General features: G+C 46.5%; 1 protein-coding gene across 2 annotated transcripts in view; it reads left to right on the forward strand.

Moving 5' to 3' along the window:
• Positions 1 to 16,932, forward strand: part of ATAD2 (ATPase family AAA domain containing 2) — a 424,041-nt gene that overhangs the window by 315,174 nt on the left and 91,935 nt on the right. For both annotated transcript variants that reach the window (XM_085604996.1, XM_085604998.1), the window contains exon 26: positions 7,590 to 7,723. In XM_085604996.1, the coding sequence (XP_085461122.1) occupies positions 7,590 to 7,723 (134 nt within the window). The remainder of the gene's footprint in view (positions 1 to 7,589; positions 7,724 to 16,932) is intronic.

Genomic DNA, 16,932 nt, shown 5'->3' on the forward strand with positions numbered 1-16,932 from the left:
GTGCATAGATTGAAAAGGCCTGCTGTCTTTTTTTACACTTCTTAGTCTGCAGTCAGTCTGGGCTGCACATATGCTAAGATACACTAGAGATGGTGCACTTGTTTTCAAGATAAGCAGGAGTGCTGGTTGTGATAGTTAAATGATGCAGCTAGTTTTGAAGATGGTGCGGACTAGCAAGAAGGGGGTCAGTGGAGTTTTATCAGGATGGGGTGATGTGATATTTCGTCAGGCCCTGGAGGAGATGTGATACAACATATGGGGGATACCCTAATGGAGTGTCAGTGAGGCTTCTGGGTGGTCATGGAGTAGGGTGTTGCCACTATCTAGATTCAATAGTGTGAATACTTGAATAGCAATTCTGAAGTCTTTTTCTGGAACAAATGGTTTGACTTTCTTTAGAAGAGAGTTGGTACCATAGCATTTGTTTTTGGTAGTGTGTTCCGTGATGATGAGGTTGGAGTCCAGGGTGAATCAAAGTGACTTGTATTCGATTATCGTTGGGGGTGGAAGCTGTCAATGAGCCAGGATTATACTGTAACTTGTTTATTTGTTGTTGGCAAATAACATGGATGTGGTCATGGTTAGGCAGAGCTTTGGGTAGGCGCTGTACATTCAAGTCTGGATTATGTGAAAGTAGTGTTTGAGACATTGAATGTCTGAAGCAGAGGAGACTCAAGTAGCATTGCATATCAGTCATGTTGGTGAGTCTTGATGCGATTATCTGTTAGTAGAGCAACAGGCAGCTCCATGTAGAGGTCTCAAGATGACAGGAGAGAGTGTTGCGCTCTAGAGGGCTCTCAGGTGACAAGGGTCTTTTGTGACCTGGACGTGCCCATGTGAACAAATTAGTGTCTGTTGGAAAGGTAGGCGATGAACCAGGGAAAGATATTGCTGATGTCTAATTTGAGACTCCAGTGTGCGTATGGGACTAGGGTGGTCAGCTTGTGTCGAAGGCAGCTGAGAGATGTAGCAATATCAGGAGGTGGGGTTGCTTTCATCTGTGGTCAAGAGGGCATCATCTACAATATGTACGGTAGAGGTTTCCGTGCTGCAGTTTCATCTGGAGTCAGACTAGTACTTATGCAGGAGATGATTAGCATTGATCCGATTTTGGAGCCGACCGTGGACCTCCTTTTTAAGTGATCTCGCAAAAAGAATGGTAGGTGAGTGTTGGACCGGTAGTTGGAGAGGTCATCAGGGTTTAGTGTAGGTTTCTTTAGAAGTGGGAAGTCCTGGCCAGTCTAGAGGGCTTAAGGGAAGATGCCTTGAGTAAAGGAAGCTTTGACAATGATGAGTAGGGGCAAGAGAACACCTACAGATCTGTCGTGAAGGGCAATTGTAAGACCTCTTCTAAAGGACTGATTTTGAGAGATCTTAGTATGTCGGCGAGATCTGGGTGGTATAGGGCTTTGAAGCCTGACCATTACAGAATTCTACGGGAAGGAGTAGGTATAATAATTGAAGTGAGCTTGGTCGTCTTGATTTGCTATTGGATCTACTGTTTTGCAACGGATGAAGAGGTTGATGGAATTGCACTTTTCTATCTAGTGACGGTTATTGGGGTCAGGCAGGGGATTGATGCAATGCTTGATTGTCTCAAACAGCATTCTGCTTCTGTTGGTGGCTTCATTGATGACCTTGGTATTGCGAAGATTTAGGATCGTAATAAAGGAGAGGCCAGAAAATTTGTGTTTGCAGTATGTGCTACAGTAGATCACATTCTCTGCATGCTCCTGCCTTCTAATGTCTGGAGCGGAGGGTGCTTGTTTTTCTTCAAAGTGAAGCTTTCAAGGTTACTCATGATCACTCTCCGGAAAACCACAGTGCAGCAGCACATAGAGGTTACCTCTGAGACCTCTAGACTGCTATGGTACTTGCTTCTACTATGGTCCCTACCTATCCACAATAAGTTACCCCTTTTTGTCAGACCTGCTCATGCATCATTGGGGTCAGCTACAACATCACATCGCATCCGTGAAAATTGTGTTGAAGCACTTGACGTATTAAGAGTTTGGGTATGCTGCGGCACATTACTTGCAGTCCATTTTCAAAATACTAGTAGTCTGAGTCTTTATAGAAGGCCCTAAAAGATTAATCTCAATGCTCTCCAATCCCTTCCCTTCATTGGAGTTGTGAATGCAAGCTTTAACAGTAGAGCCAATGGCTCAAGTGCACAAAGATTGGGTCGTCCTTAGAACAAACTTTGTTTTGTTCCTAATGTGGTCTCCACGTTCCCTTCTTGCAAACCATTGATTTGCCATTTTTATTTTCCCAACCTCAGACTGTTGCAAAGGCATTACACACTTGAGAATTCAAAATGTCCATTGTGTGGTGTATTAACGGGGCCAACGCTTTTAGAGAGACTACACAACTATTGGTAACTTTTGCCAAGTTGCACTTAGGGAAAATATTGTTAAGTCTGGTATTGCTAGCTGGATGGTTAGATTTTCCCAAATCTGTTATGCCAAAGCGAAATGTACACTGTATGCCAGTGGTTCCCAAACTGTGCTCCGTGGCTCCCTGGGAGCCGCCAAACCTAGCCAGGGGAGCCGCGCACCAAGCACTTTAATGCATTAATGTTGACGGGTCTGTTGGCTTCAGTTTAACTAATTAGACTTAAACGCATGATGTTGATGTTTTGTAAGTGACCTGCCTAAAGCTGCAAAAGTAGTGCTTAATTGATGGTATTTTCAGGGAGATGACCTCCATATTTCACTGGATCCCCACGTTCCAACACTCCTAAAGTAAGCGGAAGATGCCTGATTTATTTTGTTAGACTCGTTAATAGTTTAGTTTTTTTCCAACTGCATTTTACACCAATGCAAGTCAATAGGAAAATACAGTTGTCCGGTCTATTAAACACATTAAGTATTAACTATCAACACTTGTATTTGAACCATAGGTACTTACAGTACAGATTTCTTTCAGTACACTCACATTTCCAGACAGACCTGCTCTCTCCTTGAGCACAGGGAGGTAAAGCACCATATACGGCATAATACCAACATTTGGAAGCAAGAAAGAGGGACATTTTAAAAAAGAAGAGAATTCTGAGGATGGGTAGAAATAAAAGTGCATCCAAATATTCTTCAAGCGCAGAAACACTTTAGCAATGGGGCCTACATGCATAGGAGTGCTATCTTGCACTGTAAGTGGGATAAAAAAGTTTGAGAGGGTCCTCTAAAAAAAAAAGGCATGGGCAAAGAAGTGTAACTAGGAATATTTTATTAGAGGCACCGCCTTAGTAATAAGACACACCCTGCATATATGATTATAATACCTTCCTCCGCTTCATCCCAATTATTTTCAGGGAGAAAAATGCAAGTACTCCCGAGGCCCGGGGAGCCAATGGCCAATGGGCCAAGGGAAAAAGTTTGGGAACCACTGCTGTATGCTATGCATAGGGCACACTCCAACCTCAAAAAGGCAGCCGCTATGGCTTTCTTTAGCAATATCCGGCTCCTTTCTTATGTAAAGCTGCAGTATTCTGTACCATGCACACTTCTAACAAAATCCGATTATGTGGATACTCAGTCAATTTGCAGCTTTTAGTGCTTTAAGTCCACAGGTGCAATCTGAGCTCTCCAGATGCAAGCTCACAGTATATTTGGAACGGTTCATTACTTTCAAATCCATTGTCCTCCTACACCAGCATACATAGACTGTTCCGGTTTGTAGCAGTACTCCTGCTGATTTTCACCCATATAGAAAAAAAGTAAATGCAATCTGAGGTAGAGTCCTTGTGCTGCTGCATTGTAGGCACTGGAGGGAGAGATCCCAAGTTACCTTGAAACAAATCTTTACTTCAAAGAAAACCACTTGCAATGTTCACACCCAGCACTAGATAGCAGGAGTATGCAGAGTATGAAAATCCACAATATTACAAGATGCATTTGTGTTCTAGGTGAGTAGCGTTTTCCTTCCTTTCTATGTACCCCAGGACGTTTTGCGCTCTGCTAGAGCAAGCACTAAACCCCATTACATCAGATTTGTCATACTACTAGTACTTGGTTCAGAATAGGTTCGATTTGAGGTTTGATTTCAATCTGCTCAGTATTTTGAGATTTGCGTTACGGAAGAGTCTGCCATTATTCATAGAGTAAAGTGATTTAGATCAGTCTTATCATGAGCAAGTCCCCTACAATGTGATGTGCGTGAAACGGGAAATAAGTAGCTTGAATTTGGTTCATGTACACTGAAGTATATAAAAAGTGATGGATTGAACAGAACCAAGAAATCCCTTGCATTGCTGGAGACTTCCACAGGATCTGCCTACACTAGGCCCAAACTCTTGATTGGATCCCACTGACCAGAAGGGCAGGATGTTTTTGGGAGTAAACTATTATTATTTTTTTGTGAAACTGCTTTGTTAAATGACAGCTGAATCGGAAGTGCCATGCAGCCCAGAAGTGGTCAGAGGTTACCAGTCTCTACAGGCTAGTGACTGTGAATCGGGAGGGTGTCCACTGGTGGCAATTCAATAATTATAAAAAGGCTTAATTGCCTTTTCCTCCTGCCTGTTTCTCTGCAGCTTACGCCTCCCTCTCGGAGGTGAAGCAAAGCACACTCCAGTGACTATGTCTCTGCTGTCTTGGGAAACAAAACCCACGATTGCTTTGAACATCTCGGCCTATGGCAAAAATTGCTTGAAAACCAGATGGCTTTGGTGGCTTCCTCAGCGTATGCATCCTTAAGCCCAGCATCAGGCAACTGGCAGCGAGGAGGTACGAAGCCTGATACACCAGAAGGCAGCTAATTGGCAAATTGTAATTGGTACAAAATTATGGAATATCTCGGAACCATTGTCAAGAGTAGTCCATGCGGGCGGGTGCCCTAATAGTCGTGCATACAATATTGTATATGCAAGTGTCGATCTGTGATTTTAGGAAAATATATGCTCAATCACTCTAAACACCCTGTCTTCAAAGAAACGAGAAACTCTATATTGCGAGTAAAAGCTGACTGCAAGTCCCCTCCCTTAAAGTTACAGCAATGCTCACACAGTAGTCCTATCAGTACAGAAGTTTTAGTGAGTGCACTGCTAGCTTTGTTTTCCTTCCTCTTTTCAGCTGGACTGATAAGGTGATGTGTGTGACAAATGTCGGAACCCTGCGGGATGCAGTAATCACATTAATATGTTAGTCAGATGCTTGGTACTTGGCTGGGCTGCAAAGATTTCTTCAATTATTTAATATTGGCTGTATGGCTACTGGTAATCAAATTTATAATACCTAGCCCATAGGAACTATAAACGCTTGTGGAGTTTGTTCCTGGATCCTTTGTTTTTATGTTCATTCCCTACTGTAAAGTACTACTGTTACATTACCCATTTCCTTTTAGCTAGTACATTTCTTCAGTATTCATGTTGTTAAATGTGTTGCACATGTTATGCAGTTTCAGCGTCTATCCCCAGGTCACCACTTTGAGTGCTCTTCTCAGATCTGCTTACGCCAGAAAGTTGAGTGCTGTCGGTGGAGTACATAGTTATCCGGGTTAAATTCAATAGCGCCCTGGTCCCAGGACACCATTGGTAAATAGCGACCTTAACAGTTGCTTCCAATAAGCTCTGACTGCCGTTAAGCCCACAGAAAAGGCTTCACATCCACCACCCATTAGTGGATGATCTTTGAGAGTATTGGAATTCCCTCTGACCCTCCAGGTATACAGTTCTTCTAAAAACATTGGCTTATAATTTAGCACACCTGGTAATGGGAAGGTGCACAAAACGAATACTGTACACTTTCATACACCCCATGCCGCCACCACCATGCATCGCCCCCCAAGTCACAAAGTACTCCGATTTGCATTGGATTTCTATGCATCATTTTAGAGTGTCTGGTTAAAAAGGGTTTTAGTTGACCTATTTGGAAGATGTTGGGCTATGTTTGGAAATGTATATAAACCTGGTGCAGCAATGTGTCTGCATATAAGAATGGAGCCTTGAAGAATGTAAGAATAGATATCCTTCATATGGATAGTTTCCGTCTTTAATTGGGTTTAGAAACCAGTGAATATACAATTTGCTGTCGTTCAAAGGCTGTGGAACCCACAATCGTGGAAAGCACTGTTAAGCACCAATTGAGTACTATATAGACTTTCACATGAGCAAGAGAAGCTCACCCCTTTTGGAGCACCGTTAAGCAGTCAGTGAATATAATAGTCACTTGGGAGTAACTGAGTAATGAATGATGCCTACCAGTGAGCATCAGAAGCCCCACCCTAGCAAGAAGCTATTGTCATCGAGTAAATATATTGTATAGTCACGCAGGAGTGCTGCAGACAAAGCCCTGAAAACACTGTTAATCAGACCTAGTGTCATGGGATTGCTGAAGAGCTTGTGAGGCCAATTCCCTGGAGATACTGGTTAGCTAGCAGATGAGTACTAGAACACACCAGGGAGCGAAGCAAGTCTCATTTTTTGAAGTCCTCTAAAACATTGAATATGCCTTAAAGAATTGCAAGTATCAGCAATTGTCTAGCCCATGAAGGTACTATTATGTGGCAAGAGGAAATTTTACGGGACCCACCTTGCCCGTGAGTGGAAGAAGATAAATCCATGGCAGCATGGTTAGGCAGCCCTCCGGTTTCCCTAAAATGTTGCACAGGAGTGGCCCATGTCTAATCCATTGTGGGTATTTAAGGTGTATTGTGGTACCATATTGTTACATCAGTTTGCGACTGAAATCTAGTCCTGAGAAGCTCTGTTAATCCACTAGTTATCTAATAGTCAACCTAGAGGGAGGTGCAAATCTGATAAGCCACTAAGACATTTAAAAAGTGCACACATCTGAAGTCTTCATAGGAATGAGATTACATAAACCTACTGAGAATAACAGACACCAAGTTGTTACAGCATGATGCTTGGCAGCATTACCTCTTGAACTTGTACAATGAAATGTATAGAAGATTAAGATGAGAAGATGCACAACAAGCAGGTATTCTAGCTCGGCCTTGTCCAGGCCCAAACAAAAAATGTAACCTCTTCAGTTAACCTTCCGGTAGGTAACCTGAAAGCACAGAGTGGAAGGGTTAAATGGGATGGTAACTCGCAGTCCATTTGTGAGTGAATGGCGTTGACAGACACATGCCTCCTGTGGGCTGCATGAGGATAACTTTTGGGCGGGGGAAGAGCGGGAGAGAAGCACAATAAAAAAGCATGCAAAATGCACCGAGTAGCCTCCTGGTACTATTGTAAGAAATTTACATCATACAATACTGCAATGGTAGAGAGGAGGCATTGCTGTCCTCCAAATTCAGCTCAGGACCAGGAAAAGGTCCTTTTTTTAGTCTCTCCTGCTCAATTTCACCATTAAAGAAAGGGTCCTTGTCTTAGTTGAGTGATAATGCGTGAGAAACTGCCCAGGCATATCCACCTTCTAGGGACTGATGGGGTATCCAAATATGTTGCAGGTCTGAATTTAGCAAGAAGTTTGCAAACATTTGGGGTTTTAGTGCAAATATGTGAATAATGCTGATCAACAATTTTGAATAATGTACGTAAGCATGCTTGCCGTGAGAATGTTTAAAAAATAAATCCCATCGCCATTGAAGGCTTAGTCAAAAATCTTGTTCTTATTTGTTTTATGTAGACCTTGGTGTACTACGCATGACACGTGCCAGGCATTCTTTAGTTGAACAGCAGCACCTAATCAACGTTGAAAAGGCTATGCAGATTTTGTCAGAGCCAGTTCCTCCTTTTCACGTGGACCATCAGCAGCTAAAAGTGAGTTCATCTTGCTGTAATTTTGATTTCATTGCAAAACTGTATTCCTCGGTTGCCTCTTGACAAATTCTTTGTGTCCTTTGAGTTTGGTGATAACAATTGTGCAATGAATGAGGGTAGTCACTGCTATTTCAGAATAGCATCACAATCTAATGTGTTTAGGAAATATGCAGAGAAAGTGAAAAGCCAAAGTTCATCAAGTGGTGATTCTAGTGTGGGATTAGAAAACACAGTAGGGGAACAATCGGAAGCGGGTGGCTAACAAATGAACATAGTGTTCTTCCTAAACCCCCACAGTTCGTAATCCCCAGTCAGGATATGTGCAAGAATGGTGATCTGAGCACGCCTCACCAACATGCAAGGAACATTGCTCATAGATCTACAAAATGAAAATGACAGAACATTCACTTGGTTTCCATTGCATTGGCAACAATCAGTTGCCCATTCCACTAACTAAGGTTAATGTAGGGTTTGCTTGGGTGGTTGGATTGGTTTTGTGTACGAGTTGACCTGGATGTAACCGGACTGACAGAACATGGTTTCCCTGTTTCATTTGACAAAAGTAGACCTGCACAGTTAATGTAGTTTAACCAGGTGGGGATGTTAAAATGTCAGACCACTGAAAGTTTCCCCATAAAAACATCAGTCTAATGGGGGGAGATTGCTTTTTTTCTGCTGAATTACACCGTCAGGAAGGTTTTGGAGTTAAGGTTGAAACAGAATAGCAGGCTTTTTTTTAATTTTAAACATTGAAAAGGAATATATGGGTCATTTTTAATTACACCATTGAAACACCCTCGTCCCATAAAAATAAAAGAATTTAGCTGTTAGCAATGTTTTAAAAAAAAAAGTCAATGTAGTTGAAAAGCCATGCTTATACTAAGTTATACATTTCATTGTTAAACTAACCTGCTCTGTCAAACTGCAATCTGTAGTTCTCTCGAGTTCATCAGAGATGTAACCTGGATCTTTCTTAAAGCATGTTTGGTCCTAAATATAGGTTCGAGGCATATGAGCTGCAGAATACATACTTGTTCATGTATCGCCATCTGGTGTTGGGCTCGGATGATTGCAGTTTGTTGTTGTCTTGGAAGAAGTCTTTGTAGTCATGAGATAGGCGACTCCTCCCTTGGACGATAGTGCGCATGGGCATCAACTCAATCTTTAGATTGTTTTTTTCCGCCATCTGGTTTGGATGCAACTTTCGGTGCTCCGGTTCGGTATCGTGTTTCCAAACCTTTTCTACGCGCAAACCATCACTACTAGACGGTATTGTTTTGTTCGTGCCACTTTCATCGCGCTAACTCCTCGATTCCAGTCGTCCATTCGGCCCTACGGCTAACGGTAAGGACTCAATTTAAAAAATGCCCCCAGTGTGGAGCTACATTTCCACACAGTGACCACCACAAGGTCTGCAACCTTTGTCTCTCGCCAGAGCACGAAGAAAAGGATTGCCAAGCCTGCGCCTGTTTTCGATCGAAAAAGACTATCCGTGATCGCCGGGCTTGACAACACGTTATTGCTCAACGGGCTTCACAGGTGCTACACGGCATCTTCTATGAGGGCCCTGATCTAGAGGCAGAAGATTCGGAGGAACTCTATATCGTCTAGAAGCTGATGACTCGGATGACCAAAGAGGTCAAAGAGGGAGTACAAACGCCCCTACCCCGGTTCCCTTAGAAAAGAAGGCGGCTCCGGTCAAAACGTCGCTTGATGGCCTTAGTCGAGACAGAGGGAAAACTTCAGAAGCCCCGCCTCCAGGCCCGGCTCCGAAGACAAAGGAAAAGCCTTCTGGCAGCTCGGGACCGAGCAAGCCGCATATCCGTACCCATTAAACACCGTTGGTACCAAAATCGGGAATACACCCTACTCCCGTTGCATCCAAAAAGACCTTGGCATCGAGCTCTTCAGCACCGAAAGACTTCTGATCCGAAAAAGATTTCCTACTAGACATCGAAGCCCAAGGAACACAAGACCGCTCCTACGGCTCCAGAGCACAAATTGAAACCACGTTCGGAACTGAAAAAATCGGCACCGAAAGGAGACCACACAGAGGAAAAACTATCTGATAGACATCTAGCCGCAGATTCCTTAACTTAGAATTATCCCCAGGTGTCAGACTGGATCCGGAGAAAAATTAGCAGCAGCACCTCTGCGTGCCAGGGGAGGGCACCACATGACCCCGCCCTGACATTGTCCACAGACGTGGCGTCGGCCAGGTCATACAAGTCCCTCCCGGCATGCTGACGTCAGTTTCTTTCTTTTCCGCGTGAAACATGGATTTGGAGTAAGCGGTTCCTCTGGCCTGTTTTCAGGCCCCTTTTGACACTTTGCATCAGGAACAGTGTGCGATGCCTTCGGGCTTTAAAACGTGTGCCTCCTGTTTGCGGCAAATGTCCGACGGACCCACACCTTATCTGCATGTGGTGTCTGGGCGAACACGACGACTCAACGGATTGCGACACCTGCCAACAGCTCAAGCCGAAGTCTTGGCGAGAGCGCCAGACGAAACTACTTTCGGCTCGCCTGTCCCAGTCGGAGTCATCACGGCCTCCGGCCTCCTCTTGGGCGGCAGGTCCCAGTGGCGGAGTGTTCCGTTTTGCAGCGTTGGTTGCCGTCTACTTCCCTTGTGTGTCGCTTGCCCATTCCTGGTAAGTTCTGTCGCTGAGGTCATCAACCTCCCTTCCCCCTGTTGAAGGGGGCGCTAGTTCCTGGATTTCGCTGGACGTGCACCCCCGAGAGTCGGCCCTCCCCTATCAGCCATTTCCTGGCGCGGGGGCGACTTGGACCCAAATGCCGCGGCCCTGAAGGCCTCTCTTGGGTCCCCTCCTCTCCCTTGGGCGGCCTCAGACCCTCTGCTGCGTGCGGGGTCTCCGGTGGGCTCGCTGGCGGGTTCGCCCCTGCCACCGACTGAGCCCCTTGCTTCTAGGGTAGATGGAGGTATGGCGTCGGGATGCGGCCCGGCTGGGTCCCCCCTCGTCGGCCCGTAACACCCCTACCGCGCCGCATAGTCCAGTGGGCTCCCTGTGGCATCGCAGGTGGTTGCTGGTACTCGCAGCTTGTCTCAGTCCCCCTCGGCCCTCCAGACAGGCAGCTGTCTCTTCGGAGGCCGATCCGGTGCCGTAGACTTGCCGCTCCGGCTCCGTTCCTCACTTCGGAACAGGCGCCGGACGAGGCCTAGTCGGCGCCGGACGAGGCCGCCCTGATGCAGACTCAACACCGGATCATCGACTCCTCTCTGGAGGAGGTTAGGCGTCACCCCGACGTCAGTCGACGCCAGATCCTTCCTTGCCTCTTCCTCACTTGGAATTTGTGGCTCTGGCGGATTCTCTGCCTCCTCATGAGCCCCTTCAGGACCCTCATTCGTCCATGGGGTTTTCCACCTTTGGATATTGGTCTAATCCTCTGTTCACCGGACAATCCCCTTGGAGTGGGCAGCTCAGCTTACAGCCCTCACCCACGGATGAGTTACTGTCCCCTCCTCGGAGGGCTACTGAGGCTGGTGTGGCGTTTATGAGGGTTGTTTCCATGGCTGCCTTCATTCTGCGTATGCAGCCCCCTTCAGTTCCCCTGCCTATCGACCCCCTGTTGGATGTTCTCCACCACGGTCTCTGGGAATGTCGAGCCGCTTCTGCCTTTCAAAGCCTCCCTTTATGATGCCCTTCTGGGGACCTGGGCTCGGCCGGCGTCTGGTGATCCGGTGGCTCGTTCCATCATGCCCCGAACGATCCGGTCTGCTCGTTTGTTCATCCGGACATTCAGGGGCTTGTTCTGCAAGCTGCCTTTCCTTCATTGCCTCCGCTGCTGCTTCCTCCCGGGAGTCCAGATGAAGAATATTCGAGAGCTCCTTGTTGACCTGCCTTTTGATGGGGTCCTTTTGTTTAATACACATGATGATTCGGGCCCCCAACCACCTCAATAGGCTTGTACTTGGCTATTTTCCAAGTGTCCCGCTCTTGACTCCATTGACTTCTAAAAGGTGATCAGCATCAAGGGAAAGATCGATGTCTAAGGATTTCTCCGTCGAATAGCTCATCGTTGAGGTCTCCCGCACACAACGTCGAAGGCGCGGTCTATGGGCTCCAGGCATTCGTCGTCACGTCATACAACGTCGAAGCACACAGATCGACGTCTCTGAGACTATCCGGTTCTGGGGACTCACCAGTAACGGTGACACAGAGCCGGTCAACGTCAAGACACTCCATCGACATAACATCACTCATCGCGACGGCGATCGCGCTCCAGAAGCCAGAGTCCTCCCACTCTATTCGGAGCTCACCCCAGACAATTGTCATCACGCAGTGCTTCTGCTCATTCACAGGAGCGTACAAGATCACTGCCAAGAGGTTCTCCAAGGAGACGGCGATCTCCTTCCTCCCATCTTTCTCCCAGATGGCTGCAACCTCTTCCTCATTGGCAGACATTACCCACAGGCCACGCTCAACGGCCTGCGGAATACTCCTGCCCACTGCACAGATCTCGCTTACAGCGTCTTGTGGAGGAAGTGGACAGATCACCTACCACTCTGTCCGGAGAACACCAAGGCAGATCCCCTGAACGCAGGTCGACTCAGGGGCATCACAAAAGCCTGCGTACAGTCTTGGTCGTCCTTCGACTCCCTCATCCAAGAGGGATTACTCACCTATCCTGACGAATAGTCCCCCTTCCAGAGTGTCCATTGATGATGTGAACACTTTTCATGATCTCACCTGAGGAGCGCAGAAGCTGGGCATCACCATGTCAGCTACTCAGACGACCACGTCCATTATTTTCGAGACTCCATCAAAAGTCTGCGGCTAGGCCATTGCTCCCTTTGGTCCCTGGAATCATTAAGCCGGTAATGGATGTCTTCCTAGCCCCATCATCGGCTAAAGCAGCTCCAGCACAGATCATTAAAAAATACAAGCCAGCTGCATCGGATCCTCTTTTCCTTAGATCGGATCCACCCCCGGATTCTGTCATTGTTGCAGCAGCGAAAAAGACTTGTGCAGTTGCATCTTCCTCCTCCGGATAAAGAGAGTAGAGCACAAGATTCTGCTGGGTCGTTACGACAGGGCCCTATGGGATTCACTGGAATGCTTTAGAGACCAACTTCCAAAGGAGGTTCAGCAGGACCTCTCTGAAATCATTCAGGAAGGAGCTCTGGTGGCCAACCAGGTAATCGGTGCTGCAGCAGATGGTGTATCTCTGGCAGCTCACTCTTATGCACATGGCATATGTGCACAACGATCTTCCTGGTTGTGCATTACAGCATTAAAAACGGATGCACAGCAGCATATACTGAATCTCCTTTTTTCTGGCACTTCACTGTTTGGGACCCACACAGACGAAGAAATGGCGAGAATGAAGGCCGAATTGGACACCTTAAAGGCGGTGGGCCTGGAGAAGAAAAAGGAGTTTAGGAAGCGGTACAGGCCCTACAATCGGTGAGGTAACCAACAGAGGGTTCAAACCCCTCAATGGTCGTAAAACAAACAGGGTAAATCCCAATACCAAGGCCGACGCTCCTCAAGGGGAAGAGGACATAAATAGCAATCCTCCTCCGCAACAAAAACTCCAGGGAAGCAATGAGTCTCTGCTTCCTCTAGCACCGTTGCACACTCCAGTGGGAGGAAGTATAGCAAGTTACATTCAAGAGTGGCGTAACATAACCAGAGATCAGTGGGTGCAAAATATACTAGAAAATGGGTACGCACTACGCTTTTGTGCGTCCCCAAGAGACATTTCTCCGGTAAATTCTCGTCGGCTACATCTATATCTCCTGCGTCAGGAAGTGTCGACCCTTCTCGAGAAACAAGCAATAGAAGAGGTCCCTCCTGCACAGAGAGGAAAGGGAGTTTACTCAAGATACTTCCTTGTTCAGAAAAAAGACCAACCAAACAAGTTCAGACCTATATTAGATCTACGTGCTCTGAACAAATAAATCAGAAAGGAAAAGTTTCGGATGTTGGTGCTCCATCAAATATTCCCACATGTACAAAAAGGCGATTGGATGTGTTCGGTGGACCTCCAAGATGCGTACTTTCAGATTCCAATCACAACACGACATCGCAAGTTGTTGCGATTCATGGTGGGAACAAGACATTACCAGTTCAAAGTCTTACCCTTCGGCCTAAAATCAGCTCCAAGGGTATTCACAAAATGCATGGCAGTGGTAGCAGCAGCATTACATCGCCACGGCCTGTTTGTGTATCCATACCTAGACGACTGGCTGTTGAAGGGATCATCTCTTCACATGGTGCAGGCTCACCTTCACATCTGCATGAATCTCCTTCAATGTTTGCACGTCAATCTGGACAAATCGATCCTTCAACCGACTCAATCACTCCACTATCTGGGGTGCCAATATCAACTCCGACCTCGAAAAAGTGTTTCCTTCGGCGGAGAGACTCATCAATGAGAGACAAATCATCCTTCAAACACATCAGCCATCACTGAGACAGGTGGCTTCTCTACTGGGCTCGATTGCCTCCTGCATTTTTCTGATACCCAAAGCCTGATTGAGGATGCTACCGTTGCAGCAAGATCTAGAGGACAAAAGGAATCAATCCTCGGGTCAGTGGAACGACCGGATTCTCCTCTCTCCTGCAGCAAAGAAGTCCATTCTCTGGTGGCTACAACCACAGAACCTTCTGGTGGGAGTCCCTTTTCATCAACCTTTGCCAGAGCAATCCCTGATCACGGATGCATCACTTCAGGGCTGGGGAGCACATCTGGGTCATCTGCAAACTCAAGGCAGATGGACCAACAGGGAACAGACCTATCACATCAATTTGCTTGAACTGTGGGCGGTTCATTTAGCCCTCAAGGCTTTTCAGCCGTCAATTCAATCCGGATCGGTCCTAGTACAAACGGACAATACAACCACCATGTATTATCTGAACAAACAAGGTGGAACACGCTCTCGCCCTCTGTCTCGAATCCCAGGCGATCTGGCACTGGCTGCTAGCCAGGAACCTATCGATCACAGCAGTCCATCTGCCGGGAGAGCGGAATGTACGAGCAGACGCCCTCAGTCGTCACTTCCAAGAGCAAGAAGACTGGGTGCTCAACGACGAAGTGGTGGAGGATATTTTTCATCAATGGGGTCATCCCTTCGTCGACCTCTTTGCAGACGATCAAAACAGAAAATGCCACGCCTTCGCATCCCAGGTTTTACCGACCAGGAACAAGGGGGAATGCGCTTTTGATAGATTGGTCAGGGACGTTTGCATGTGCCTTTCCACCCCTCCCGCATTCCGAAGGTGGTGGCCAAACTCCTGCGATCTAGAATGAAGATAATACTCCTAGCACCAGACTGGCCTCGCCAATGGTGGTATCTGGACCTGTTGCAACTCTCGGTTCACCTGCATCGGAGACTTCGTGCAGGCCGGACCTTCTCACCAAAATGGGACGGAAGATTCTGCATCCCAGCCTTCCCTCGCTCAGCTTAACAGCATGGCTCCTGAAGTCCTGCAGTACGGACATTTGAACCTTCCTCAAAGCTGCATGGATATTTTAAGGGAGTCAGAGACCTTCCTCAATAACTTCATACTCTCTTAAGTGGAAAAGGTTTTACTTGTGGTGTATCCGTAATGGTTGGAGTCCACTGAACGGACAAGAGGAGGTAATCTTGCCGTATCTACTCTACCTGGCCAAATGTTGTTTGAAGTATTCATCCATAAAAGTACATTTGGCGGCCATTACAGCATATCGTAAAACACCTAACCAACCTTCTTTCTTTCAACTTCAGGTTGTCGAGGACTTCCTACAGGGGTTGAAGGTTTATCCCCCTGTTCGACCTCTTTCTCCTCCTTTATAGTTGAATATGGTCTTGTCTAAATTGATGGGCCCTCCATTTGAACCCATTCATAAGGCTACATTGCAACACCTTAATTGGAAAGCAGCTTTTCTAGTAGCAATTACATCAGCACGCAGAGTAAGTGAAATACAAGCGCTCTGTTCTAAAGAACCCTATACAGTTTTCCACCATAATAGGGTGGTTATGCCAACTCGCCCTTATGTTATACCCTGAGTTTTACATTAATTGTGATTAGCCTAGGTCTTCCTAGCTGCTCAGCCAGAGTGAGAGATGGTACCGGAATGTTGGTGTGACTGTGATGAATGGAATGCCTGGGTGCCTGTGTGGATGAGTGATGACAGTTGGAGATGGGCTGAGCAGCTAGGCAGGCTGCTCCTGGTGGGGCTGTAATGGGGGCTGTAATAGGCCAAGTAGGAGCTGGTGTAGGAGCTGGTATATGGCAGAACCAAGTCTGATGTTACCTGGAACTGGAACTAATAAAGAAGATTTAGAAACCTACAACATGGCTACCAGTGTCTTCATGTAAGAGCACAACACCCTTCCTTCCTGCCCAAGGTTGTGTCTGAGTTCCATGTTAATCAGACTATTTCTTTACCCTCTTTCTTTCCCAATCCTACCACTCCAGCGGAAAGGTCTCTTCATTCGCTAGACCTCAAGAGGGTTCTTAAGTTTTATTTGGATGCAACGAAATCCATTAGAAAAGCTGATCAATTGTTTGTCAACTATGGCTCTGTTAGAACAGGCTTCCCAGCTTCTAAAATATCCATTTCAAGATGGATAGTATATTGCATAAAGTTGGCCTACCAAATAGCAAATAAGCCTTTGTTTGGCTCCCCTAAAGCTCTCTACTAGGGGCAAGGCTGCTACGGTTGCATTTCTGCACAATGTACCAATGGCCGAGATTTACAAGGCTGCAACTTGGAAATCGGTACATACGTTTACCAGGCATTACTGTCTGGATTCGGACTCCAGGACAGATTCCCAAGTGGGCCAGGCCTCCTTGAGGAATCTGTTTCAATGCTAACCTATTGAGTCTGTGTAGGCCTTATGGCTGTTATGTATCATAATGGTACTTCTGTTTACTTGCCCGCAGGATGAGGGGATGGGCTTGCTATTCTATTCCTGTGCTGCTGACTATTGATGAGGATCCCCTGGAAGAGAAGGATAATTTACTTACCTGTAATCCTAGTTCTCTTCCAGGGGTATCCTCATCAAAGTCATAAGCAACCCACCCGCCTCCCCGGGCAAGTGAACATGATGCATGCAATTCTTTGTTAAACGGTCTGCGGATATCCGCAAAGAACTGACCTAACTGTCATGATGGGAAGCTGGGGGTCATGGCTGCCTTAAAGGCACAGTGGCAGTTTATCTGAGTGTTGATGTGGGTTAGCTTTTCAACTTTCTACAC

This window comes from Triturus cristatus, chromosome 5_1 (assembly GCF_964204655.1).
Source record: "Triturus cristatus chromosome 5_1, aTriCri1.1, whole genome shotgun sequence".
Lineage (NCBI taxonomy): Eukaryota > Metazoa > Chordata > Amphibia > Caudata > Salamandridae > Triturus > Triturus cristatus.